The 27,693-nt window shown below is 46.2% G+C and overlaps 1 protein-coding gene and 1 long non-coding RNA gene across 3 annotated transcripts in view; both read left to right on the forward strand.

Moving 5' to 3' along the window:
- The window catches only part of LOC102993536 (uncharacterized), a 9,852-nt gene extending 361 nt beyond the window's left edge, over positions 1-9,491 (forward strand). Inside the window, exons 1-4 of one of the 2 annotated variants that reach the window (XR_003679483.2) lie at positions 185-272; positions 2,388-2,590; positions 8,057-8,127; positions 9,148-9,491. This is a non-coding gene — a long non-coding RNA (uncharacterized lncRNA). Of the gene's footprint in view, positions 1-184; positions 273-2,387; positions 2,591-8,056; positions 8,128-9,147 lie in introns of those variants that run through there. The other variant, XR_448582.2, reaches the window with a different exon arrangement.
- Positions 9,492-14,503: 5,012 nt separating this feature from the next.
- SMIM42 (small integral membrane protein 42) lies at positions 14,504-15,280 on the forward strand. Its single transcript, XM_055083887.1, is given in 2 exon segments — positions 14,504-14,531; positions 15,060-15,280. Coding segments are annotated over 2 exon segments (249 nt in total).
- The last annotated feature ends 12,413 nt before the right edge of the window (positions 15,281-27,693 follow it).

Raw genomic sequence — 27,693 nt, forward strand, 5'->3', positions numbered from 1 at the left:
GCATGTGGGATCTTCCCGGACCAGGGCACGAACCCGTGTCTCCTACATCGGCAGGCGGACTCCCAACCATTGCGCCACCAGGGAAGCCCAACCCTCTCCTTCTAGGTTCCTTCCCCACCTCTTCCGGGGCTGGCCTAGGACCTGCAGCACATGCGCACTGTCCCACCGGTTCCGGGGCTGGCCTCGTTCCGGTAGCACGTAATCACTTCTTTATCTTCGCCGCGGCGGGCCTGGGACTTGCAGCACGTGCACATCTAGAGGAAGACCCGACAGTCAGTCTGGTTGTTTCCGTTGATGTGCTCAGGGCATTGTATTTTGGGTAATGCTGTCCTTTTTTTCATTTTCTTTCTCTTGTTTAACATCGGGAAGCAGCAATGAAGTGTCATTAAAAGATCCCTTAAAAAAAAAAAAAAATCCCTAAAGCTGGAGTTGAAATTTGCGCTTTGTAACAAATCAGCTGTGGAGTATTGGGCAAGTCATTTAATCTTCCGTTAGGACCTACTGGTCTGTGAAACCTGGATGACACTTGAGACTCAACCTGTCTCTTCGCGCTGCTGGGAGTGCTGTTTGCAAACTATTGGTGCCCACAGCCCTCCAAGTCCTCGTAGGACAGCCAAGCTGCCTCCTAAGCGCAGTGCCCCAGAGAACCAAATGATCGAGCTGAGCATTGGTCCAGCATCGTCGAATGAAGTGAAAGAAAGGAACTGGAAATGGGACAGCATTTTGGGGGTCAGCTGGAAGGAGAAGTGGGGAAAGAAGTTTTGTTGGGTTTTCCCCTCTACCAGCAATTACTGATAATTCTCTACCTGAATGTCATCCCATCTGACCCCTTTTCTCCATCCCTACTGTCATTCACAGATCAAGGTCATCTCTTGCTTAAATGATTTCTCCATCTCCAGTTCCCACCCCACCACTTGTTGAATTATTCTAAAGTGCAAGTGTGATCATTAAAATGTGTCATGGGGGCTTCCCTGGTGGCGCAGTGGTTGCGCGTCCGCCTGCTGATGCAGGGGAACCGGGTTCGCGCCCCGGTGTGGGAGGATCCCACATGCCGCGGAGCGGCTGGGCCCGTGAGCCGTGGCCCCTGAGCCTGCGCGTCCGGAGCCTGTGCTCCGCAGCGGGAGAGGCCGCAACAGAGGAAGGCCCGCATACCACAAAAAAAAAAAAAAAAAATGTGTCATGACTTCCCTGTGCCCCTAAAATAAAGTACCAACACCTTAACAAGGGTTTTATTGCCTGGCCTCTTCCTACTCCTCCAGCCTTCTCTCACTCTGTGTTGCAATCACTTTCAAATACTACGTTCTTTTTTTTTTTAATCTTTAAAATGTTTTTCTTTTATTGTGATGAAATATACATAACATAAAATTTACGATTTTAAACATTTTTAAGTGTACACTTCAGTGGCATTAATTACATGCACATTGTTGTGGAACCGTCACCACGGTCTGTCTCCAGAACGTTTTCATCTTTCCAAACTGAAACTCTGAACTCTTTGAACAATAACTCCCCACCCCTCCATTGCTTCCAGCCCCTGGCAACCACCATTCTACTTTCTGTCTCTATTAACTTGACTACTCTAGGTACCTCGTGTAAGTGGAATCACACAGTAGTTGTCCTTTCGTGACTGGCTTATTTCAGTTAGCATAATATCCTCAAGGTTGTACTTTAACACAAGAGGCTGCTTCTTACCTCAAGGCCTTTTTGCCTGTGGAAACAATGTAATAAGCATTCTGAACTCTGCTGAACACAGTCCTGGCTTGCTTTTAAGCAATGCCATCCACCATACTCTGTCAGTTCTCCCTTTTTGGCTCTGAAAGATTCTGTAGCTTTCTGTTAGCTTAATTATTAGAAGTCCAGCCTAGTATAGTTAGTCCACTTTAAAACTACAGTCTCATATCAAGTTTACATTCCTTCCTTCCCCTCAGCACCAGCCAGTCTTCAGCGTGGGACTCAGTTTGCGGAACTGGTGCATTCTGTCCTTTAATAGAACTCTCTTTTTTGCTAATTTAAGCTACTTGTTATGTTGGGACCTGGAGGAGGGTCTGGGACGAAGGGCAAAACATCCTTTTACCTAACTGGGCATGTCATGGCAATAATCTGTTGGTTGTTTGCCTCTCAGGCTAAAGCTGACTGATTGTGGATACCTTCCATTTGGAAGGTGCCCAAATGTTAACTCTTATGGGCACATGGATTCGTTTCCTGGGAGCTCTCTCCATCACACAGTCCCCTGATGGGACATCTGTTCCAGCCTAACTGCTTCCCACAAGGCCTCAGGTCCTGCCTTTGGCTGTATAACTAAGCTCCCCTGGCTACTGGTTTTCTTGGGAGGAGGACCAGCAAGATGGCTCAAGCTATGTTGATTTTCACACTGTTCCTTTGACTTACAGGAAACTCACATGTCCCTGCTAAACTACGCTGTAGGAGTGACAACCCTTTTCCTGTCAACCCTCACTCCTTATTCCAATGATCACAGAGAACAGATCAGCAAGCTCATCAGCAGGTATCCAACCACGGACTGAGATGCAGTCTCTCCTTGCCAACCCATCAATTTCTATGAGTGGTTCTCTCGGAGACCCCTCACTCCGGGGAGGTGAGGACAAAATGCACAGCACTCGATCCCTTGGCTGGTGACAGACACATGATTTCATCAATCCCTTTTCCCTTTCCACCTCCACACCATCTTCTATTTATTTCCTGGGGAGGTAGAGGATGGGGTACTGGGCTATGGTTTGGGATAGCAGAACTGACATGCCACCTCTTCATGGTACCTCTTGGTTTGGCAGAATAAGTGACAATTCCAGGGTACCGAATGAGTCCTACTTAACGTCCTGCAACAAAAACGCCATCTCCTTTGCCGAGAACACTTGTCAAACACCTCAACACCTTCTCTTTTCTTCCCTTTGTCTGTGACTAGTTCCTCCTCATGTTTTATGTAACACTGTAGATATCATCACTGCCGGGAAGAAATCCTAACACTGCCAAGCCTTAGGCAGGACACTGATCTATCACTTCCAAAGGTCCCCTTGCCTCCCTCATGACACTTAGCATGTTATGTTCTAAATGACTCTTGATAGTATATCTTCCCCATGAGACCAAGCCCCACAGGGGCTGGGACAGTGTCAGTTTTGCTCATCTTTGTCTCATAATGCCTCACACACAGATAGCACTAAATACATGAATGAAGGATTCCTAGGCTTTGGGGAAGAGTCTGTGTGATTTGAAAGAGCCTAGGGTCCTGCTGAAATGCCATTGTCCCTACTACCTCTACGTCCCTGAGAACTGTTGTGCTCTACTCCTACTTTACATATCAGGTTATGTTGTTAGGACATCTCTGAAACATCTGAAGTACTGTATTAGAATCTGCACTTTTATAAATTAGTTTTATTCGATCAACCTGCCCTGTGAGCATTTGCAAAGTTTGCAAGAGAGGAAATTGTGAGACAGCCAAGGATGGGGGATTACCCTAAACTTTGGCTCCATTCCTCACAAGCCCAGAATCCCTTTCCCAGTTGTTTACAAGTTTGACTCCATCCAGTAGGAGCTCCCTTCCCACTATTTCTCTGTGACGGAATGGAAAGGATGGCTTCTCCTATGACTCCACTGCAGCCTCTGGCTGCAACCTTCCTTCATTCATTTGTTCAACAGAATATTTTTAACTGACCTAGAAGAGCGCAGGAAGCTTTAATGTATGTCTGACCAGGGCCCTTCAGGCTACTGGCAGCAGGATGAAGGATGAACAGCTTTCCAAAATAAGCATATTCCTATGCTCGGACACTAGGTAGAGTTCTCAGGAGCTGGAGCCACTCCTTCCTTCTCCCCTTTTCCTTCCTCCCACAATGGAGCAGAAAGGAAAAGCTGTGCCACAGGCCTGTGGAAAAATGCCCCTTGGCTCTCAGAGCCCTGGCATGAAATAAGATATCGTTCTTAGGAAGCAGTTCCAGACAAAAGATCCTCCTAATGACCCCTGCCCTGAATTGTCTACTCTCTGTTTTAAAATGGGGGCAGCATTTTGCCTGGAGAGCCAAATTCCTGGATTAACTAAAACATGAATTTATCCAGAATATCACATTTACCCATTTATCCAACAAATATTTGTGAGCAGCATTTATATTTATATGCTAGTTGCTGGGGACACTAGAGTGAAGACACAATTCCTGCTCTCAAGGTACAATCTAGTGAGGGAAAAAAATAATTTCAGCACTGGGAACTATGACAGAGCTTTGCATCTATGGCCTGGAGATGGTGGAGGTTAGGGAAAGCTTCCCAGGGGAAATAACACTGGCTTAGCCTTAAAGTAGAAATTGCCCAAGCAGGAAGGGGGAGGGGAGAGATGCAGGACTGTGGGCAGAAAAAACACCAAGTACAGAGGGCAGGAAATAACAGCAGCAAACCCTTGCTGAGCACTGTCGGACGCCACTCTAAGAGCTCGACAAGTGTTACCTCATTTGATTCTCAAACTGTTTGAAATACATAGTACACCTATTTGATAGATGAAGAGGTTAAGGTATAACGTATAGATAAGGCAGGGAGAGGTGAAGTAAATGTATTGAACAAGATCACAGTTTACTTTTTCTTTTAAACAATTACTTTTATTTTTTATTTATTTTTTGTTTTATCCTTTTTTTTTTTTGGTTGAGCTGGGTCTTAGTTGCAGTTCATGGGCTTCTTAGTTGCAGTTCACAGGCTCCTTAGTTGTGGTATGCAAACCCTTAGTTGTGGCATGCATGTGGGATCCAGTACCCTGACCAGGGATCAAACCCGGGCCCCCTCTATTAGGAGCTCAGAGTCTTAACCACTGCACCACCAGGGAAGTCCCAATCACAGTTTACTTAATAAGTGATGAAGCCAAGACTCAAACCAGGAAGTTTGAGTCCAGAACCGCTGCCCTCCACCACTTTGCTACCTGCTACTTCGGTTTGATGAAAGTTGTCTTTCATAAAGGAGTATAAGATGCATGGGAAAGCATGAAAGGAAAAGAAACTAGGCAAGTAGGCATGGAAGGACAAAGTGAATGAAGAGTTTATATACCACATGGTGACATTTGGACTTTATCTTAAAGATAACAGGGATCCAAATGATGGATTTTCAAGAGTAAAATGGTCTGACTTATTTATATATATTACTCTGTTAACATGAAGTAGGATAGATTATAAGGGAATAGGACTACTAGAAGTAAGAAGAACATTGTAAATCAACTATACTTCCATTTAAAAAAATTAAAAAGAAGAAGTAAGAAGACCAATTGTTAAACTATTGCAGTGATCCAGGCAAGAACGAATAAGTACCAGGAAATAAAAGTTTGAACTAAGGTAGAAGCAATGATTATAAAGAGGAGGGGATGTGATTCAGAAGTGGGATTGACAGTATTTTTTGTTTTATCCTTTTTTTTTTTTGGTTGAGCTGGGTCTTAGTTGCAGTTCATGGGCTTCTTAGTTGCAGTTCACAGGCTCCTTAGTTGTGGTATGCAAACCCTTAGTTGTGGCATGCATGTGGGATCCAGTACCCTGACCAGGGATCAAACCCGGGCCCCCTCTATTAGGAGCTCAGAGTCTTAACCACTGCACCACCAGGGAAGTCCCAATCACAGTTTACTTAATAAGTGATGAAGCCAAGACTCAAACCAGGAAGTTTGAGTCCAGAACCGCTGCCCTCCACCACTTTGCTACCTGCTACTTCGGTTTGATGAAAGTTGTCTTTCATAAAGGAGTATAAGATGCATGGGAAAGCATGAAAGGAAAAGAAACTAGGCAAGTAGGCATGGAAGGACAAAGTGAATGAAGAGTTTATATACCACATGGTGACATTTGGACTTTATCTTAAAGATAACAGGGATCCAAATGATGGATTTTCAAGAGTAAAATGGTCTGACTTATTTATATATATTACTCTGTTAACATGAAGTAGGATAGATTATAAGGGAATAGGACTACTAGAAGTAAGAAGAACATTGTAAATCAACTATACTTCCATTTAAAAAAATTAAAAAGAAGAAGTAAGAAGACCAATTGTTAAACTATTGCAGTGATCCAGGCAAGAACGAATAAGTACCAGGAAATAAAAGTTTGAACTAAGGTAGAAGCAATGATTATAAAGAGGAGGGGATGTGATTCAGAAGTGGGATTGACAGTATTGAAACTAAGTGCAGGGACTCAGGAAGAAAGAGTGTTTTCTCATGATTCCCAGGTTTCTTATTTCAGAGACTGAGTATGGAGGAGAAGCAGGCTTGAAAGGAAAGATAATGAGAATTTGGATGTGAGGGTTTGAGATGCTCGTAGTACCGTAGTACCGTTGAATAGGCAACTAGGCAAGACAATGGGCGGTTACATTTAGGAGTGTGGGGTAAGGAATGAGATCTGGGCAAAGATACAGATTGGAGAGCCATTGGCACCAGGTTGTCACTGAAACCATGAGAATGGATGAGATCACTCAGGATTTCAGAAGATAAAGAGACTGAGAGACTGAGGGTGGGCTCTAGGGAAACATCAAGCATATAAAAAGGCAACAGGATGCAAGGGGACTAAGGAGAAGCCGAGGTAGGAGGGAAATTGTGCAGGTGTCTACCAAAACTAAGGAGAGCAAAGGGTTTCAAGAAAGAGGAATTGGTCAATTCTGAAATGTCCGGACAGAATTTGAAAAGTGCTCATACATTTGGGATGAAGAGGTTGTTGTTGGCTCTGGGGAAAAATGACCCATCGGTAGAGATGAATACCAGATCAAAATGGGGTTAGAAGCAAGTGTGGGAAGAAGGCGGTGGAAAGGGCCCTTCTCAAGAAACTTGACTTTGATGGAAAGGAGAGAGAACACACACTGAGGAAGGTATTTTTCCTGTCTCCCTTTCTTTCCTTCTTTCTTTCTTCTTTTCTTCCTTCCTTCCTTCCTTCCGTTTAAAGATAAGAGAGACAGGGCTTCCCTGATGGCTCAGTGGTTAAGAATCCACCTGCCAATGCAGGGGACACAGTTTCGAGCCCTGGTCCGGGAAGATCCCACATGCCACTGAGCAACTAAGCCTGTGCACCACAACTACTGAGCCTGCGCTCTAGAGCCCACAAGCCACAACTACTGAAGCCCACATGCCCGTGCTCCACAACAAGAGAAGCCACTGCAGTGAGAAGCCTGCGCACTGCAACGAAGAGTAGCCCCCGCTTGCCGCAACTAGAGAAAGTGTGTGCGCAGCAATGAAGACCCAACGCAGCCAAAAAGAAAACAATATATAAATAAATTTTTTTAAAAAATAAGAGAGACTTAGCTTGGAGTATTAGTTTCCTATTGTGGCTCTAACAAATTACTAAAAACTTCATGCCTTAAAAGTACATAAATTTATTATCTTAAGTTCTGGAAATCAGAGGTCTTAAAATGGGTTGGCAAGGCTGCATTACTTTTGAAGGATCTAGGAAAGTATCTGTTTCTTTGCCTTTTCTGGCTTCTAGAGGCTGCCTGTATTCTTTGGTTTGTGGCCCCCTTCCTCCATATTCAAAGCCAGCAATAGAGCATCTTCCAATCTCTGTCTCTCTCTCTCTCTCTCCCTATCTGTCTCTCTGTCTCTCTGCTTCTGTTGTCACATTGCTTTCTGTCTGACTCCTAAAAGGATGCTTGTGACTACATCTGGCCCACCCAGATAATCCAGGATAATTTCCCCATTTCAAAATCCTTAACTTAATCATATCTTCAAAGTCCCTTTTGCCATGTATGATAACATATCCATATATCACTGAGGATTAGGATGGGATATCTCTGGGGAGATATTACACAGCCCATCACTTGTAGTATCTGCCTGGCACATAGTAAGTGCTCAAAATATTATTACTGATAATAATACTTAAATTTATATGCTGAAGAGAAAGAGCCATCAGAAAGACATTACAAACATAGGAGAGAGAGAGAGACCTTGAGAGAGAGAAAGCAAGAACGCTTAGGCCAAAAGGGATGTGTCCAGAACACAGCTAGAGGGAGGAACATTGTGGGTCCCAGACATTAAGTGAGATAATATATACATACCTGGAAAAATGTTTAATATATCATTCAGTACATATTTGTTTTCCTCCTTTATTCCTTCAAGTGTGCCTACACCTGTGAAGGACCATGGTATTATCACTATTTCAGCCTGACAACCCCACCACATGCGATCACGTAAGCTCCCCAAAATTTCACCTCTGATTTATCATTGTTTCTCCCAGACATTCTGGCTTAGTGTCTTTTGCAAAATAGATGCTCAAATGTTTGGGGATGAACAAATAAATGAATTAATGAAAGAACAAATGAACAAACTTAAAAGGCTGGGAGAATATTGATTTAGGGTGATCAGAATGTAGCAGCTTCCAACAGTGAAGACTTCTGCACAAAGGCCTGAAATGAGTGAGCTTAAAGAACAGAAAGGGAGGTTTTGCAGGTGGAAAGGATTCTTCAGAGGTGGAAAAGGGGAAGATAGGAGTGCAAGATGACATGTGGGGGTCAAGTTTCCCCCCTTGAGTTTAAACACTGGCTGAGCTGATTGCGCAGGTAATCAGTAGAGGGTATTACAAGCCCCAAGAATGAGTTTGTACCGATACAAGATAAACTAAGAATTGCTCTAGGATTCTGAAAGATTTAATAACAGCACTACAATAGGAAGAGCCTTGGAATAAAAAAAAGCACTAGGTTGGACTTTTTTTTTTTTAAGTTAAATGCCTGGTTCTAGAACTAATTTCTGCATGACCTTGGGCAAATTACACAATCTCTTTGAGGCTCAGTTGCCTGAAAGGATTAAGCCAGCTGATGCAGGTAAAAAAGCCCAGGAACCTGGTGTAAAGAAAGAAATAATACAATAAATTATTGCTATTACTGTCTCTCAGAGTTATTGTTTTAAATAAAATAGCATGTCAAAGCACCAAGGATAGTGTCTTAACAGAGGCTCAGTGAAGTTTAATTTCCTCTCTTCCATATTGGAAATTTAAACTAAATGCTCTGCATAAAAATTTTAAACTAAATGCTCTCTGTAAACAGGGAATGAGAGGCACTGGAAGCAGGGAAGCTCTTGAGATTCTGTTACTATCATCTAGATAAGAAGACTCATACAGTAGTCAGGGGTCTCCAGAGAAACAGAACTAACAAGACTCGTGTGTGTGTGTGTGTGTGTGTGTGTGTGTGTGTGTGTGTGTGTGTGTATTATAGGAATTGGCTCACTTGATGACGGAGGCCCAGAAGTCTCATGCTTTGCCATCTGCAAGCTGGAGATCCAGGGAAGCTGGTGGTTTAATCCAGTCCAAATCCAAAAGCCTGAGAACCAGGAGCACTGATGTCTACGAGCAGGAGAAGATTGATGTCCCAACTTAAACAGAGAATAAATTCTCTCTTCCTCTACGTTTTTGTTCTATTCAGACCCTCAGTGGATTGGATAAGCCGACCTGCATTGGTGAAAGCAATCTTCTTTATTTTTGTCTACCAATTCAAATGTTAATCTCTTCTGGAAACGCCCTCACAGACTTATGCAGAAAATTTGTTGACCCATATCTAGGTACCCCTTAGCCCCGTCAAGTTGACGTGTAAAATTCACCATCACAACTCAGGACCTCCAGAGTTCATGGAGGACCCATGTGTTAGGATCTAAGTGGTCAATGCATCACACCTCCTTTTTCCCCACCTGTGTACATAACAGGTCTCTTTTCTCCACCCAAGTTCTGAACCAGTGGAGATAGATAAATGAGGCAGACAGCAACACTCACGTTTACAACTGATAAAGACCATACTGGAAGGTATGGCTTAAGTGTGCAGCCACCATGGGCCTCCTAACAGGATGGTGGGGGGTATTTTTGGCCACGCCACACAGCTTGTGGGATCTCAGTTCCCTGACCAGGGATTGAACCTGGGCCAAGACACTGAAAGAGTGGAGTCCTAACCACTAGGCTACCAGGGATCTCCCCTTTTTTTTTTTTTTTTTTTTTGTTTCCTAACAGGAATTTCAGAATTAGACTGACTCACTACCCCATCATAATTATCAGTGGCAAACCATAGGCCTCTCACTCGTGGGAGGTGTACCTCTCTGTAAAACATATAGAAAGGAGCAGATCCAAGTGGGTGCTCTCTGCACCTGGGGGAGAGGGAGTGAAAGCCGAGTGGAGAGAGGCCAGGAGTGTTAGTAATAGGGCTACTGTCCTAAGAAAGAAAACATCAGGAATGTGGAGAAAGTGGTCCCCCAATACCATGTTCTTTTTTTTTTTTTTAATATTTATTTATTTATTTGGTTGCATCAGGTCTTAGTTGTGGCATGCGGGATCTTCGTTGCCATGTGTGGCATTTTTAGTTGTGGCATGTGGGATCTAATTCCCTGACCAGGAATGAAACCCGGGCCCGCTGCATTGGGACTGCGAAGTCTTAGCCACCGGACCACCAGGGAAGTCCCAATACCATGTTCTACTTTGTTTTTTTTCCTTAGGCTTCCAGACATCACCATCCAGGTCATCAGATGGTGGCCCAGCCAGTGGTAAACTCTTCCTCAACACTGTGGTGGGTGACACAGCAGAGTTTCCCCTGGAGATACTGGAGGGAACTCAAACTGCCTGGCCCTTTGTGACTTGTTTCTGGGCCCTGCCTCTCAAGGAACAAATGAAGGACAATTCAATCTGACATCTTTGGCAGTTGGTTCAGAGAATGATGAGATGCTTGGCCATTTCCTGCAAGTCAGGAACATAAGTGGGGAACATAAAGGAAACCGCTAGGTCCAGAGCTTCATCAATAAAGTGAGTTAGTGTTACCAATCAAACCACAGCCCCAGGTGAAGCATCAGACTAGAGAAGGAAAAAAGAGTAGAAAAGATAAGAGATTGAGAAGTCCAGTCTGATTCGGGAGATAAGACCAATATGCCTGAAACAAGGAATTATAAAAGACACAGAAAAGAATGCTAATGGTTGTGGGATTTCTTTTGGGAGGGATGAAGATATTCTCAAATTATATTGTGATGATGTTTGAAGAACCCTGTGAATTTACAAAATAAAAAAAAAAAAAAAAAACACTGAACTGTACGGGGTTTTTTTGTTTTTTTGGCCACCCAACACAACTTGTGAGAGCTCTGTTCCCTGACCAGGGATTCAACCTGGGCCATGGCAGTGAAAGTCCAGAATCCTAACCACTAGGCCACCAGGGAACTCCCCTGAACTATATACTTTAAATGGGTAAATTGTACAGCATGTGAATTATACCTCAATAAAAGATGTTTAAATTTTTTTAAAAAAAGACACAGTGTAGTGGACTAGGAGAGGAGAAACCAGAATCCCAGTCCTTTACTTATTGTGCCAATAACTATGTGACCTTGGTCACTTTCCTTCTTCAAGTCTCAGCTTCCTCACCTGTTAGATGAAGGAGTTGGACTAGATGACCTGTGAGGTTCCTGTATTAGTTTCCTGGAGCTGTTGTATCAATTACCACAAACTGAAAACAACAGAAAGGGGACTTCCCTGGTGGCGCAGTGCTTAAGAATCTGCCTGCCAGGGCTTCCCTGGTGGTGCAGTGGTTGAGAGTCCGCCTGCTGATGCAGGGGACACGGGTTCGTGCCCCAGTCCGGGAAGATCCCACATGCCGCGGAGCGGCTAGGCCCGTGAGCCATGGCCACTGAGCCTGCGTGTCCGGAGCCTGTGCTCCGCAACGGGAGAGGCCACAACAGTGAGAGGCCCGCGTAACGCAAAAAAAAAAAAAAGAATCTGCCTGCCAATGCAGGGGACACGAGTTCGAGCCCTGGTCCAGGAAGATCCCACATGCTGCGGAGCAACTAAGCCTGTGCGCCACAACTACTGAGACTGTGCTCTAGAGCCCATGAGCCACAACTACTGAGCCCGCATGCCACAACTACTGAGCCTACACGCCACAACTGCTGAAGCCCACGTGCCTAGAGCTGGTGCTCCACAGCAAGAGAAGCTGCTGCAATGAGAAGCCCGTGTACCCCAACGAAGAGTAGCCCCAGCTCACCCAACTAGTGAAAGACCACCCGCGGCAAGGAAGACCCAATGCAGCCAATAAATAAATAAATAAATAAATATTTTTTTAAAATAAACAAATAAAAATAAAACAACAGAAAGTTATTCTCTCACAGTTCTGGAAGCCATAAGGCTGAAATCAAGGTATTGTCAATACCACACTCCCTCCAGAGGCTCTAGGGGAGAATCCATTCCTTGTCTTTTCCAGGTTTGTTCCTAGGCTTGTGGTTTCATCTCTCTCTGCTCTGTCTTTCCACTTGGATAATCTAGGATAAACCCCTCCTCTCAAGATCCTTAATTAAATCACATCTTTTGCCATATAAGGTAGCATCCACATGTTCCAGGGAATTGACATAGATATCTTGGGGGTAGGGGAGTAATTCATATACAGATCTTTGCAAGTTTATAGAAGAGTTGAGAGAACCAACTTGAGAAAATTTGAACTGCCTTATAGTCTCTAGACACTCCCCCTTCACTTCACTTCCATCCTAGTTCACATTTAAAATAACTTCCATTTGTATGGAATTTTATGGTTTGAAAAGTTATTATGCATTTATCAGCTCACTACAGTCATATAAAAACCTGTAAATTTGTTATTATCACTATAATTTCATTTCTAATGAGAAAATGGAGGCTGAGAGAGATTAAGTGACCTAACCAAGGTCACACATGCTGGAAAGTACCAGTGCTAGACCTAGACTCTAGTCTTAGTCCTTGCCCTCCAAATCCTTTGGTACCCGTTCTGCCATCACCTGCCTGAATCTTGGTATAGCATCAGGACTTTCCAGACCAGGATGGGGTAGAGGCACCTGGAGTAAATTCAGTTCTCCCTATTCCTCCTGATAAGCACAGCTGAAAACCCTGGACAGTTTATATAAAACCAACATAACAAGATCTGAAAGGTGGGAAGAAAAAGGCAGACTGACTAGGGTTCTTGGAACCCAAAGCTCGACATAACAGTGAGTTCCCTGGGTTTTCATTTTGCCTCATATATATCATGGACTGGGTGCTGGAGAAGCAACCCAGAAATGCCAATGGGCACAGACAAAATGAAGTCCCAAGAAAAGCCTGCTTGCTTTCTCTAGCCAAAGGACTAGGAAAAAGGCAATCCAGCAAGACCGAGAACCTTTGGACAATAACTGCCTGACTCCAGCCAAACACCATGGAAAAGAATCATGGTCCTACCTCCAACCCTACAGGGAGGTGGAGACCCTAGACTTCCACCTTTGTCCAGCTATAATGAGGTACCATTCCCCATTCCCCATTCCCCTCCCCAGGGTAGTATCGGAGAAGATAGAGTGGGGAGCCAGGCTTTCATTCCTGCCCAGAAGTAGTGAGTTCCCCATTCCAAGGTAATGACACTCCCTCCCCCTTCCCCTCCCTGCCAGAGTGTCAGAGGAGGCCACCTAGAGAATCTGAAATCCTATATCCACCCCGAAATGAGGAGTTACCTCTCCCCTCTACTCTGGGTGGACAAAGGAGACTGAGTGGAGAACCTGGACCTTCACTCCTGCCTGACATCCATGAGGTGATGCCCCTTACCCACAACTGGCATGATGTCAGAGGAATCCTGCTAAAACAGAAGATTTAAATAAGATCCAGAGTCTCATAACAACCAAAATGTCCAGCAGGCAATCAAGATCGTAAATCATACCAAGAAGCAGGAAAACCTCATCTCAAATTTAAAAAGACAAAAGGCAGATGCCCGTACTAAGATGATACAGATATTGGAATTATCTGACAAGGATTTTGAAGAATCATCAAAATGCCTCAACAAACAATTATGAATACACTTGAAACAAATTTAAAAATAGAAAATCTCAGTGAAATAAATATAAATAAAGAAGAACAAAATGGAAATTTTAGAACTGAAAAATATAATTACCAAAATTAAAAACTCAATGGATAAGCTCAACAGCAGAATGGAAGGGACGGAGGAAAAGAATCAATGAACTTGAAGATCAAACAATATAAATGACCCAAGTTGAAAAAGAGTAATTTGGGTAAATACAATAGACTTTCCTTCTCCTCTTGTTTTCTAAATTATGTTTGAAAATTAAAGCAAAAAGCATAATATTGTCTAAATGGTAATTTCAATGTATGTAGAAGGAATATTTAATAAAATTATATTATAAATGGAGGAGGTAAAGGGACTTAAAGGGAGATGAGTTTCTACACGTGTCTCCCGCTGACAGAATGTGAACAATAGTTCTTCATGATGATGGGATCATTCTGTGTCTTGATTTCAGCATGGTTACCAGAATTTACTTGTATGATAAAATGCCATATAACTATATGCACACATTTATTTCAGTGTCCATCTACTGGTTTTGATTTTGTACTATAGTTACACAAGATAAGCCACTGGGGGACACTGGGTGAAAGATACATGGAACTTCTCTGTATTATCTTTGTAACTTCCTATATATGTAAAATAACTTCAAAATGAAAATTTTTTTAATAAATAAATAAAAGAGGATTGAAGGGACAACTTCTCAGGCAATTAGGGAATTCTCTTTTCAATCTGGAGGCTAGACAGGAAGGGAGGTTGTGCCCAGAAGATGGAAGTTTCTGGACAGGAACCTTCAGGTCAGACCCTAGCCTTATCCTCAAGGGACATCACAAAGCCTCAGAAGCCCCGCCTACCACTCAAAGGTTTTGCAAATTGAACTATCATCTCAGGACTGTATTTGCATTGGAAGCAGTTGTTCAACATTGCTGAGCAAACTACTCTGCCTGCTCAGTTACATCGGAAAGAAAATGACCCCATGTGAGCAAGAGGATCAATAGTGTGACACTGGGCTTCCCTGGTGGCGCAGTGGTTGGGAGTCCACCTGCCGATGCAGGGGACACGGGTTTGTGCCCCGGTCCGGGAAGATCCCACATGCCGCGGAGCAGCTGGGCCCGTGAGCCATGGCCGCTGAGCCTGTGCGTCCGGAGCCTGTGCTCCGCAACGGGAGAGACCACAGCAGTGAGAGGCCCGTGTACCGCAAAAAAAAATTTAAAAAAAACACAAAATAATGTGACACTCACTCCTAGGCTATAACAAAGAACAAGACCAATTCTCTTGGTGTTTTCTTGGTCGTGTGGGCAGTCTGCTTCTACCATATATCTCAGATCTCTTTGAGAAATCTATTTCTTACCCACAACTTCCAGCCTTCTCATGGGACAAAGGTACACTCACCACTGCCATATCTGATCCTGCTTACCTAGTAAAAGTTCTCTCCTTCATTTCACTCCTGATGACTCTACTCATCCTGGTCTGGAAAGTAACCTAAGACAAAGGCAATAAGAACAGAGAACCAGACCAAAGAAAGGAGGCAACACTGCTGGCATGAAGGTCTGCGGTTCTTGGTGGAGACTCCATTGAGGTGAAGACCTGGAGGCCCCAAAGGCAGGAGGTAGAGCCTGGGAAGGAAGAGCTGCTTTAGCCATCCTACCCCCCAATGCCAGAGGCTCCCCCCAGGCCTCATTTCCCTCCTCCACCACCACCTCCGTTATAATTCACACTCATCCTGCTACTCTTTGGCTTCTCCAGCCTCCTGAGTTTAAATGTCTTCCCTCTGTGGAATCTTCCAGACTGAAATTATAAATGGTTCTTGATTTCTGCATTAACAAAGGAAAGGACCAAACTCACGGAGAATCGAAAATTGATTACCAAGCCCAAATTTTCCTTTTTAAATTAGGTGTGTGTTGACTCCTGGATATTGAAATTATTGGGAGCTCACAGCATCTCCAACTCGACAATAAAACCATACTGGAAGCTCAGTTCCAGAAGATCCTTGAAAGGGAAACAGCTCACCTACTCTGAATTCTAAGTAAAATTCTCCCTCTCCCTCACCTAATTCTGGGAACAAAGAGTATTTCCTCTTACAAAACGATTTGAAGCACCAAGTACTTTTCTCTCTTCTTCCCCATCCTCCAACTTTGTGGGTTGGTAAATTTTAAAGATAGCATATTCTAAAACCATAATTTTGTTTGATTTTTAAAATCTTTTCTGAGTTTGGAACACATTAACTTCTTTTTCAAATGAAATCCAAACTAAAGCCACAGTGTTTTGAAAATCCATGCCCTTATCCAATTAGGCTTGGGTTACCCTACGGAGCATTTGACATTTGCCTAGAAGGAATTAGTATTTTTCTAGGAGAAGAACCTCTATGTCCAACCCTACTGTTAACCATTCCTCTTGGAAGCATCCTATCAGGTGGCCCCTTGTCTCTTCCCTCACATGCATTTGACTCTGGAGTCTTGAGCCAAGAGCCCCTCCTTCCGAAGCTTTTCTCATTGCTTAGAATCATGGGACTGTGTCTGTCCATGCCTCTCTAAAGATAAGTCCCCCACCACCACCGCTTCCTGGGCTGTGTACTCTGGATCTCAAGCCATGGGTCATTCATTCCCTTCCACTTTAACCCATAGAAATTAAGGAGCTTCGTCACTTGGTGCTAAGGAAAGGTTAGTATTACTACCAGACCCAAGGGGAGCCCACCTGCCCCTCCAGTGCCTGGTGGTGGTGGTGTTTGTTTTGGTGGTTGACCAGCTTTAGCAGAGACTGATTACAAGTGGCCTGCAATAGGACCCAAAGCCTCGTGGCCAAGGAAGACATATCCCTCTCCCCTCTGGTAGAGTGGACTCCTTTATCAGAGAGACTAGCCTTCCCTTCAAGCTGACTGTCACACTTTTTCTCAGGCCAGCATGCCTGCTTGGGAAGTAGGCAGGGGTGGGGTGTGGTGGAGTGGAGAGGAGTGGGAAATGAGTGTGCGGGGTTCCCATGAATCTTCTTTTGAGGAGGGGGCGGCCCAGAAAAGATCTGTCATGCCTCAGAGTTGGCAGAAAGATCCTTACCACTCCTAACACTCTCCAGATCTTTCTTTCCTATCCTGCAAATGCCTGTTCATCCATCAGGTGGTTATTGAGGCTTTGCTTTGTATCAGGCTCTGTCCCGGGTGCTAGGGATACGACAGAAAGGGCCCGCATCTCCTACAGCCCACACAGCACAGTGAGAGATGGATGCTAACGAGCTAATCACATGGATGAATGCTTCATTATCAACTGAGAACAGTGCTCTGAAAAGAATTTGGCTTCATGAGAGCGTGTACCAAAGGAAGCTGACTGGGGAAGGCTTACCTGAGGAAGTCACACCTCGGCTGAGAGCTGAGAAGCCAGTGGAAGTTAGACACGGGGATGGTGGGGGCGGAGGGGTGTGGTCTTCTAGACTAGCGGTCCCCAACCATTTTGGCACCAGGGACCGGTTTTGCAGAAGACAATTTTTCCACGGACCAGGGGCGGGGGTGGCAGGGGAGGGATGGTTTCGGGATGATTCACGCACATTACATTTATTGTGCACTTTGTTTCTATTATTATTACATTGTAATATATAATGAAGTAATTATACAACTCACCATAATGCAGAATCAGTGGGAGCCCTGAGCTTGTTTTCACTTGTCACTCACTGATAGGGTTTTGATATGAGTCTGCAAGCAATTGATTTATTATGGTCTCTGTGCAGTCAAACCTCTCTGCTAATGAAAATCTGTATTTGCAGCCTCTCCCCATTGCTAGCAACACTGCCTCAGCTCTACCTCAGATCATCAGGCATTAGATTCTCATAAGGAGCGCACAACCTAGATCCCTAGACCCATCGCATGCACAGTTCACAGTAGGGTTCGCGCTCCTATGAGAATCTAATGCCACCGCTGATCTGACAGGAGGCGGAGCTCAGGCGGTAATGCGAGCCATGGGGAGCGGCTGTAAATACAGATGAAGCTTCACTCGCTCACCCGCCACTCACCTCCTGCTGTGCAGCCTGGTTCCTAACAGGCCACAGACTGGTACCGGTCCATGGCCCAGGGGTTGGGGACCCCTGTTCTAGAGCAGCATGTGCAAAGCCCTGTAAGGGGAGGAGTCTGTTGTATTAATGGGCTAGAAAGATGGTGGTTCCGGAGTGCGAGAATGGAACCATATAGAGCTGGAGACGTCTGTGGGACTGGATCTCACAACACCCCAGTGGGCAATACTAATTGGGATGACCGTGGAGTGGGTGGGGGTCTTAGAGTGGGGGCAGTCCTCTACGGTTCCTTAATTTAACAGCCTTGTGCATGATTACCAGACTCCTGGGCCAGTCACTCCATGCTACCCAGGGACTCTAAGTTACCCTCCTCCCATTTTCTTCTGTCCTCCAGGATCTCCTTGCTCCTCCAACCCCTCGCGCACCCACATCTCCTCAGTTTTATCCTTATTGGGAACTTACTAACGAATCAGCCAGACTGCATTGTAAGCTGTGGCCACCTGATGGCAGCAGCGGGTCAGCAAACCCGGTCCCTGCAGCAACCACTAGACAGCGGGATCCTCTCTCCTTCACACTCTGAGAGTTGGGGAGTTTATCCCCAACAGACGGTAATCAGGCTATCCACGATAATGGGAAGCTCTTATCCAGAAGATCTCCTGAGCTGCAAATTTCATCATTTTTGATCATCAGTCATACGCTGGCTCTTAGCATTATCTCTGTTCTGCTTAACTACCCTATGAAAAGGACATTATGCACGCAGGTGGGAAGTTGAGTGAGGCTCAGGGACTCAGAGCGGCTGACTCTCTGTTCAAGTCTCACAGAAAAGCCAGCTTATTTTTCCTCTCCCTTGCTGCCTCCTGTGTTCACGGAGGAGTAAGACATCTCCTGCTTTGAGGCAGCTCTTCTTTCCCTATCAGAAGTCTCTTTGCTCCAAAATGCCATAAGCCCGAGTTAGTATTGTGCCCTGCATTCTCCTGTGTTGCCTCCTCCTCTGTTTTCTCCCCAGAACCTTCAGAGAGGTCCGTCTACAGCTCCATGTCCTGCACTTGTAGGGATGAAACCAACAAGTACCAACCACCATAACACATCCAGTGGGTAATGGGGACCAAAGGGAAAAGGCAGTGGAAAAGGATAAGATGCTACTCCCTTTTTCAGGGACCTTCTGGGCCAGATGTGGCTGAGGGCTTCCCCAATCTCAGTGCCAGGTGGTTTCTGAGAAAGGCCAAGGGTGGGTACTAATGGAATTCTCTAAGCATTCTGACACCTGGGGAGCCCCTGTGTGCTAGCTCGATGGGAGGGGTGTGCTTCCTGAAACAGGGGAAATATTAGGAAAATGTATGGCTTGGGTTTAGGATTGGGAGGGAGCATGTGACAGACATAAGGGACAGTGAGTCAGCCACACGATGCATGTAGGGAAACAATGGGAAATCAGGTCAAGAAAAGAGTACTAGCCAATGGGAAAGGGCCTTGAATGCCAGATGAGGGTGCTGGATTTCAACTAAGAGGGACCCAGGGAAGGTTTTTCACGAGGGGAGTGACAAGTGAAATAAACATTAAACAAGATTAGTTGGGTATAGTCAATGTGTAAGACAAATGGGAGAAGGGAGAGACTGAATAAGAAGACCAGTTAAAATGCCAGCTGATGGGCTTCCCTGCTGGCGCAGGGGTTGAGAGTCCACCTGCCGATGCAGGGGACGCGGGTTCGTGCCCCGGTCCGGGAAGATCCCACATGCCGCCGAGCGGCTGGGCCCGTGAGCCATGGCGGCTGAGCCTGCGCGTCCGGGGCCTGTGCTCCGCAACGGGAGAGGCCGCAACAGTGAGAGGCCCGCATACCGCAAAATAAATAAATAAATAAATAAAATTAAATAAATGCCAGTTGAATAACAAAGTTCCTGGTACTTTACTGTTTCTGTGACTTTGCCCATTCTATTCCTTCCACTTGAAATGTCCATTCTTAAACCTTTCTCTGCTCAATCGTTTTTTGAGGCGGGGTTTGAAGAAGGAGGGTGAGTGGAATTCAGAGGAGTGCATCCTCAAAACTTTTGTCTAAAAGCAGGCCAAAGGGATGGGGACCTCTGCCCATTCCCATTCTCCTGGCCCTGAGGGCTGAGTGACTGTGTCAGGGGCTGAAACGAATGATGCCACAAGCTGAGGGTGGGGTGAGACATCTGTATCCTCAGAAAAGTTTAGACTCACAGAGCTGTCTTCTCAAGAGGATGTGAGGAGACCCCCACTGGTCTTTCTCTGTTCCTTTAGATGCTCTAACTGTTCCAGTCCACTGAATCTCAAACACTGTCTATTCCCTAAGCTGGCAGCAGCCTGGGAATCAGAGTTGCCCAGAGCAGCTCTGGGCATGCTCATGAAACGTCAGCCCCAGAAGGGCCTTAGGCCATCCAGAATCCCACTCTCTTTTACAGAGGAGGCCCCTGATGCCCAGAGGTAAATGAGGGAGGCAATGAGTGTGAAAGAATGGCCAGAAGATGTTCTGTGAGATCAGACAAGCCCGGTGTGAAATCCAAGCTGTGCCACTTCACACTAGCTATGCACCCGCAGGCAAATTATTTAAGCCAGTGACTCTTAAAGTATGGTCCTGGGATCCCTGGGGGTCCCCCAAGACCCTTTCTGGGCATCCGCGAGATTGAAACTATTTTCATAAAAACAGTAAATTATTATTTTCGTTTTTCACTCTCATTCCCTCATGAATTTTTGAGAGGTTACATGACATGTCTCCTAATAAGTCAAGCGTTAAAAAGATTCGCAAAAATATGAAACAATGATATTCTTCCTTCTTTCAAAAATAAGTTTATTATTGTTATTTTTATGAATTAATAGGTTCTTTTTAAAGTTCAGTGTTAATTTCTAATATGGCAAACATGGATAACATAACCCACATAAAGAAAAGCTCCTTGGAGTTCTCCAAACTTTTTTTTTTTTTTAATATTTATTAATTTGGTTGCACCAGGTCTTAGTTGTAGTAGGCAGACTCCTTAGTTGTGGCTCCAGGGCTCCTTAGTTGCAGCTCACAAGCTCCTTAGTTGCAGCACATGGGCTCCTTAGTTGCAGCAAGCTGGCTCCTTAGTTGTGGCATGCGAACTCTTAGTTGCGGCATGCACTTGGGATCTAGTTCCCTGACCAGGGATCAAACCACAGCCCCCTGCATTGGGAGAGCAGAGTCCTAGCCACTGGGCCACCAGGGAAGTCCCCTCCATACTTCTTAAGAGTGTAACAGGATAATGAAACTAAAAAGTTTGAGAAACAGTGATTTAAACTCTCTAGGTCTCCATTTCCTTATCTGGAAAATGGGCATATAACATCTCACAGGATAGTTTGAGACTTAAAAAAAAAGGTACTTCAGATAAAATGCAAAATGCCTGCTCAAGATTTCAAGGTACTGTGTTTCTTAAACAATGGCCTCTCCAGCCTCACCTCAGGGCTGTTCTTGGCTTTCTCTAGGGGCTCAGAGAGCCAAAAGTCTGGGGTCTGGGGGATGAAGCATTGTGTAGTATGAAGATGCTTTGCTGCTGGAAGCCTGCTGCTGAATGTCTGCATGCACAAAGTCCCCATCTGTGCCTGAGGCAGATCCCCGCGTCAAGGTCACCAGAGTGACAATTCTACTACATCGCCTTGTGCCACTGTGAGGGCGCAGAAACGTTTGTGCACTTGTAGTTCTCCACTGTCACCACCTGGGGGCAGCATGCCCTCACAAGTAGAGCAGCACTGCCCGCTCAAGACAAAAAATAAGCTTGGCGCTTCAAGAGCAGAAAAAGTCACTTCAGAGAGTGTCTCCCTGAAACCTCCGTGACATTCCCCATCAACGAGTAAGTAAGGGCAGCCGACCTGGTAACAAGGATGATAAACCAAGAATATGAGAAACAACCGTGAAGAGTGCCAGTTACCGGTATTCCTTCGAGTAAGGATTTCAAAGTCGTATTACCTCCCCAGGCCCTTTTTATCACTGCTGTCTCCACCCTCCAATGAGTCCGTCTCAATTACAATGAAAGCAAATGCTGGAAGGAGTCATAAGATGGATTCCTGGACGCACTCAGCCACTAAGTCCTTGTATAAGTGAACCTCAGTTTCCTCATCAGTAAAGTTGAAAAAAATATACCCATCTCATAGGATTATGAGGCTCTAAGGAGAAAGATGCAAAGAATCTTCGTGAAGTCAGAGGTGCTATAAGCCCTTTAATAATGTATCTTAGACTGGAAAAGCCAAATAGGTAAATCCTGTGATATATATAAATAGAGATCTGTAAATATTTTTAAATGTGTGCCCCAAAAATATATATGTCTGGTTTGGGTCAGAAAGGCCCAGTGACTGAGCAAGATCAAGTTCCTTAGAGTTTTCTGGGTCTGCTGATTTAATTAAGACTCAGTCCAAATAAGATGGCTCTACGAGACAACCATACAAATATGACCTGGAAAGAAGAGTACTTTCTCGTTAATAATAATTAACACTGATAAAACACTTTAGAGATGACAAAGCAGTTTTGCCTTACATTCTCCCCCCAACCGCCCCACCTCCTCCTGAGAACAGAGAGGAAGACACTCTCATTAGTCTTCTTTCACAGTTGACAAAACAGGCACAAAGAAGTGAAGTGGGATAGGGAGGGTGGGAGGGCAGGAGACGCAAGAGGGAAGAGATATGGGAACATATGTATATGTATAACTGATTCACTTTGTTATAAAGCAGAAACTAACACAGCATTGTAAAGCAATTATACTCCAATAAAGATGTTAAAAGAAAAAAAAAAAAAGAAGTGAAGTAATTTGCTCAAGGTCTCATGGCAAGTCAGGGGTACAGCCAGACCCTCTGAATCCAAGGTTTGCATTCTTTCCATGGTGCAGCCCCAGGAGACTGGGGCGGTGAAGGAATCGCCTCCATTTCAAATCCCAAGGATGTTATGTGGGCAGCTTCATCGCCAAAGGCCTTGCATGGCCCCATTTATCCAGCCTGAGGGCTCCCAGCCCCCACTTCCTCACCCTCCAGTAAATGCCAGCTGCTTTTTCTTGTCCCACCTGAATGGCAAACTGGCCTTTTTCTTCAGCTTGAAGGAGCTGGCACCACTGCTCTGAGCCCAGCTCCCTCCTGCCACCCAGCCCAGACCCTCCCAGTTTCCTCACAGCTGTGCAGCAGTGAACCATGTGGAGCCACATGGAGCCACACGAGCCACGCGGTAGCCGAGGGTACAGTGCAGGGCCGAGGGGTGAGGGGAGCAGAGCCCAACAGAGAGGGCTGTGTTTACCTCAACGGCAGAGGGCAGAGGAAAAAGGGGCCACAGTGAGGTGGAGACCACCTAGGAGCAGAGTCAGGGGCACTGAAGAGTTTGAGCTAACTTCCGTGGCTCACTCCTTAGGGCTCTCAGGCAGGTCCCTGAAACACGCTGGTCCTTGGTTGCTTCATTCGTAGACACACCTTGAATATTCCAGAAAGTCCTGGGCGACCCAAGCCAAAGGAAGGCCCAAGTACTGTCAAACCTCTCTGTCTGAAGGAAGGCTTTATTTGATCTCCCTAGTTGTCTACCCCTAAATTGCACTTTTAATTCATATTAACAGGTATGTCAGCCAATTGCTACCACTCTTAACTTGGAATCCATGGTTAGATTTATGGGGGGGGTCTGGCAACTTGAATTGGGGAAAAAGATACATTTTCATGAACCGCTAAGTGAATTTAGTATTCCTCTACAAGCCCCAGTAAGATTAACAATACTTGTGCTTCTGGCACTAATAAAAATCAAGATGCTTTCATATTCTATCAGTTGCCACAGATCTCTTGAAATATCATTTACACTCATCACCACCTGGAAATTATGGTAGTTATTAGATCTGCTGCTAGATCTGGTTATTGAATGCATTGTGAAAGTAGGTGGTAGATTACTATGTCACAAATTTGGTTTTTGTAACTCTTTCAATAACAGTATGTCAGTATAATTGGCTTCCTTTGTAATCCTACGTATTTCAGCGTATGCATTTGGGAACATTGTGAGGAGGAGCCCAAAGACTTCACCAAACTCCCAGCGGGGTCCTGCGCACAAAAAAGGATCAGGACCCCTGACCCCAAATGTTCCTCTGAGTCCTCAAGGATGTCTTTGTCCAACCAGGCTCACAGCACCGAGCTCCCTGCATATGGAGGGACACTGAAGAGAGGGCAGAGGGTGAGGTACCTCGTTTCTCCAGCCCCAACAAATACCAAGGCTTGCTGTCTTTAACTGTCCCAGGGATTCAGAGAAGATGATCATATTATGCATATTTTAAAGAGGAAGTAACAGAAGTCCACACCTTGCTCCTCTGCCTTCAAGAGCTAGAGCTCCACGGAGCCCCACCCCATAACAGTGAAGAGCTGGGCCTCAAGTCAGGCACGACCAGCTGTGTGACTGAGGGCAGGTCGCTCGACTTCTCCGAGTCTCCGAGTCTTCATCTCCACAGTGCGGATAAAAACACCCGTTCCATGGGGTTTCCTTGTGGGGCTCCATGAAACAACGTGTGTAAAGAGCTTAGCGTGGTGCCTGGATCCGCTGGCCCTACCTACAGTGGCTGCCATCACTGTTACAGAGAAGAGACTCAGTCATTGCACTCTGCTTGCCTTACAGCCCATTTTAGAAATTACAGGCAACTCTAAGGCCTCTCTCCCACCTCCAACTCCTCTCATCAGAAGTGGCCAAAAATGTGTTTTTCTTTCTTTCTCGGCAACCACGACTTCTTAGAGGCCAAATGGATCTCCCCCTTCTCGCCAGCAAGGAACTCAGGCTGAAAGATGAAAGCAAACGTGTCAGGGCCGGGAGGAGGGAGGATGCGTGTCTGGCCGGCGGGGCCCCGCAGTGCAGGTATCAGCAGTCCTGGGCTCGCCTGAGCAGAGCTTTTCTCCCGGAGCTGAGCCCGCTGGGGGCGGAGGGCAAGATCGTGCCATCCGTGTCTCCGTGTGTATGTAATTTATTTTCTTGCATGGTTGGTGGGAGGTGGCTGAGGCTTCACAAGCTGTACCTGACAGATAATTACAGAAAGACAAATTGTGCCCTGCCTTACCCTTCTCCCGGTAAGGGTCTCCAGACCCTGCGTAGGGTGGAGGGGAGGAGGGCGCGGGGGTGCGTGGAAGAGTGGGAGGGGGTGATGCTGAGCCCGGCTGACCCATTACTCATCCACAGCTGGGAGGACAGCGGAGCCAGGTGGGACTGCGGCGGGCTCTGGCTGAAGAGCAAAGGCTTTTCTGGACTGTGTTGTGGCTCTCTTAGACAACGACAGACGCAGGGAGAGTCAGTGCCCTCCCGGTGCCTGGTCCAAAGCTAGTTGCTCTATGGGAAGCCACAGGCCAGACCCCCAGGGGCCGTGCGGACTAGACACAGGGTGCTCTGCTGCGCCCCCTGGAGGAGAAGACACCCACAGCCTGGAGGGGCCTCAACTGGCCCCCCTGGTTCTGTTCTGGGAGCTGATGAGAATTCCAGTTTCTCACGGGGGTGTCTCCCCATCTCCCAGGTTCCTGCCCGCATTCTCCCCACTCCCACTATCTACCCCATTTTCCTTCCCCTTCCAATTAAAACCGTTTATATTGCGTGACAGGATTTTTTTTTAATAAATTATTTATTTATTTATGGCTGCTTTGGGTCTTCGTTGCTGTGCACGGGCTTTCTCTAGTTGCCGCGAGCGGGGGCTACTCTCGTTGCGGTGCGCGGGCTTCTCATTGCGGTGGCTTCTCTTTGTTGTGAAGCACCGGCTCTAGGCACACGGGCTTCAGTAGTTGCGGCTCGCAGGCCCCAGTAGTTGTGGCTCGCGGGCTCTAGAGCGCAGGCTCAGTAGTTGTGGCACATGGGCTTAGTTGCTCCGCGGCATGTTTCCCCGACCAGGGATCGAACCCATGTCCCCTACATTGGCAGGCGGATTCTTAACCACTGCACCACCAATGAAGTCCCAGGTTTTTTGTTTGTTTGTTTGTTTAACATTCACAGGAGAAAACGTGGAAGACAATGTATATAGCCTACGAACTTCCTACACTTTTTTAAAAAAATTAACATGGTAGTGATTTTCACTGTAATCTTGAATTTATAATTATTTTATGTTGACCAGGATGGAAGCTAATAAAAATAAATCAAACCTATGATCATATTAAGCTTTTCTTTTCTTTCTTTTTTTTTTAAAGAAAGAAAAACAGACTGCTCAAGCCCAGGGAAACTACGAATTTAGTTTTAAATTCTCTTCCCAAAGCTGAGAGAGAGCCTCGACTCCCTCGTCAATAAAATTGAAAAAAAATATTGTCTTCCTTGGAGGGGTCTTGCTTGGTGCAGGGCACGGTGCTTGGTTCAGTTATTTATTCATGGAGCATCTGTTGAGCACCAATGGAAGGTCTGGCACTGGGTGTGACATAGTTTGGTCTGTATCACCAAAGAGCAGAGCAGAATATGTGAGCGTCCCCTGGGCGGCCCACCAAGGCAGAGTGATTGACTTCCTCCGCTGAGGGGCAGGGAGAGCCCTAGTGAGGCTTCCGTGACCAATAATTCTCTCTTGGGCCACGTTCTTCAGCACTGAGCTCGGCCTCCTTGGCCCCTCAAAACAGATTGCTACCTGCCACACTCCTCCTCTCACTGTATCTATATAGTATATCTCGGTCTCTTGCTTATTCTCCCCTGCGGCCTCCTCTGAAACCCCAGGCGAGATTAGCAGCTACCCCCACTCCCCGCCCCGCATCTCATAGTGGAATTACCTGTGGTTGCATCGGCTCCCCTACCCTAAAGGCCAGAACTGCCTCTTTCTTCCCCACAGTGCCCAGAGCAGGTACACAGGTATCACTGAGCTGGAGATCCGGGCCTCTCCCTCCTGGATCAATCTCCGCTGGGCTCTGTCATTCTCCTACTTGCCCTCCCTCTTCCATCCTCCTCCTCCATTTGGCGACTCTCTCCCTCCGTGCTGTGTCCCCTCCCCGCTCCTTTGTTCTCCTTCATAAGATCTGTAACTGAGGAAAGGTCCCTCATCCTGGTCAGGCCCATTCATTCTCCTCTCGCCACTGCACGCAGCCTGGGCCCGCTCCTCTCCCTGGTTCTCAGCCCTCCCTTGACTCCTCTCTCTTTCCCCAGAGCTGTGGCTGGACTCTGGCAGGTACTCCCAAGTCCCACGCAGCCCCAGCAGCAGCCCCATTCCTGCACAGTCCCCTCCCCCAGTCCAGGCACACCCCAGTCCACACACACATCCCCATCCCCTACACAGGCTCCCCTGTGCACACACTGGCCCCCACACAAACACACATGCCCAGGGTCTTCCTGCCTTTCAATTAGAAGCCACTTATCCTTTCCTGAGAAGGAAGAGGCAATGCTTTGAGCATAAACCCTCAAGTTCTTTGGAGGAGGTGCCCCTGCACTGTTGGGAAGTCCAGCAAACCTCAGGGGACAGGGTCCTCAGATGACAACAGGCTTGGAGGAGATTCAGCAGGAAGGTCCAGGTCCCCCACCACACAGCTCCCCCTCACTCTCCAAGCCACATGTCCTTCAGGCTCCTGGACCACTGTGCCTGCTCAGTTCCTGGCCTGGGCACCTCTTTGTTCTCTTCTTCCCAGCCTGCTGGGGCCCTTCTGGTTCCTCCTACCACTCCCTCCTTGTTCCCCAGGAGACTTTCGACTTCCTCCACACGGAGAACATCACCTGAGGTGTCCTCAAGCTCTGGGCTTCAGCCCTCCACTCCTTTACTTTCTAAACATCCCAGTCCCCACACTCTCTCCTGTGGCTACACTTGTATCCCAGCCCCTCTTCCTTTGCTTCTTTCAGACACACATCTGCCCCAGATCACTCCTGCTCCGCCTTCCGTGCCCCAGCCTACCCCGCCACTCCCTTCCACTCGTTCAGATGACTCATGGACTCCCCTTGCACAGGGAAACTTTCTGAAACCATGAGCACAGAGGACATTCCCCTGCCTGGGATATTCTGGGATAGTCTCTACCCCTAGCACAGAGTCATGGATGAGCACAGTTTGTAGATCTCTGACTCCA

Source organism: Physeter macrocephalus, chromosome 4 (assembly GCF_002837175.3).
Source record: "Physeter macrocephalus isolate SW-GA chromosome 4, ASM283717v5, whole genome shotgun sequence".
NCBI lineage: Eukaryota > Metazoa > Chordata > Mammalia > Artiodactyla > Physeteridae > Physeter > Physeter macrocephalus.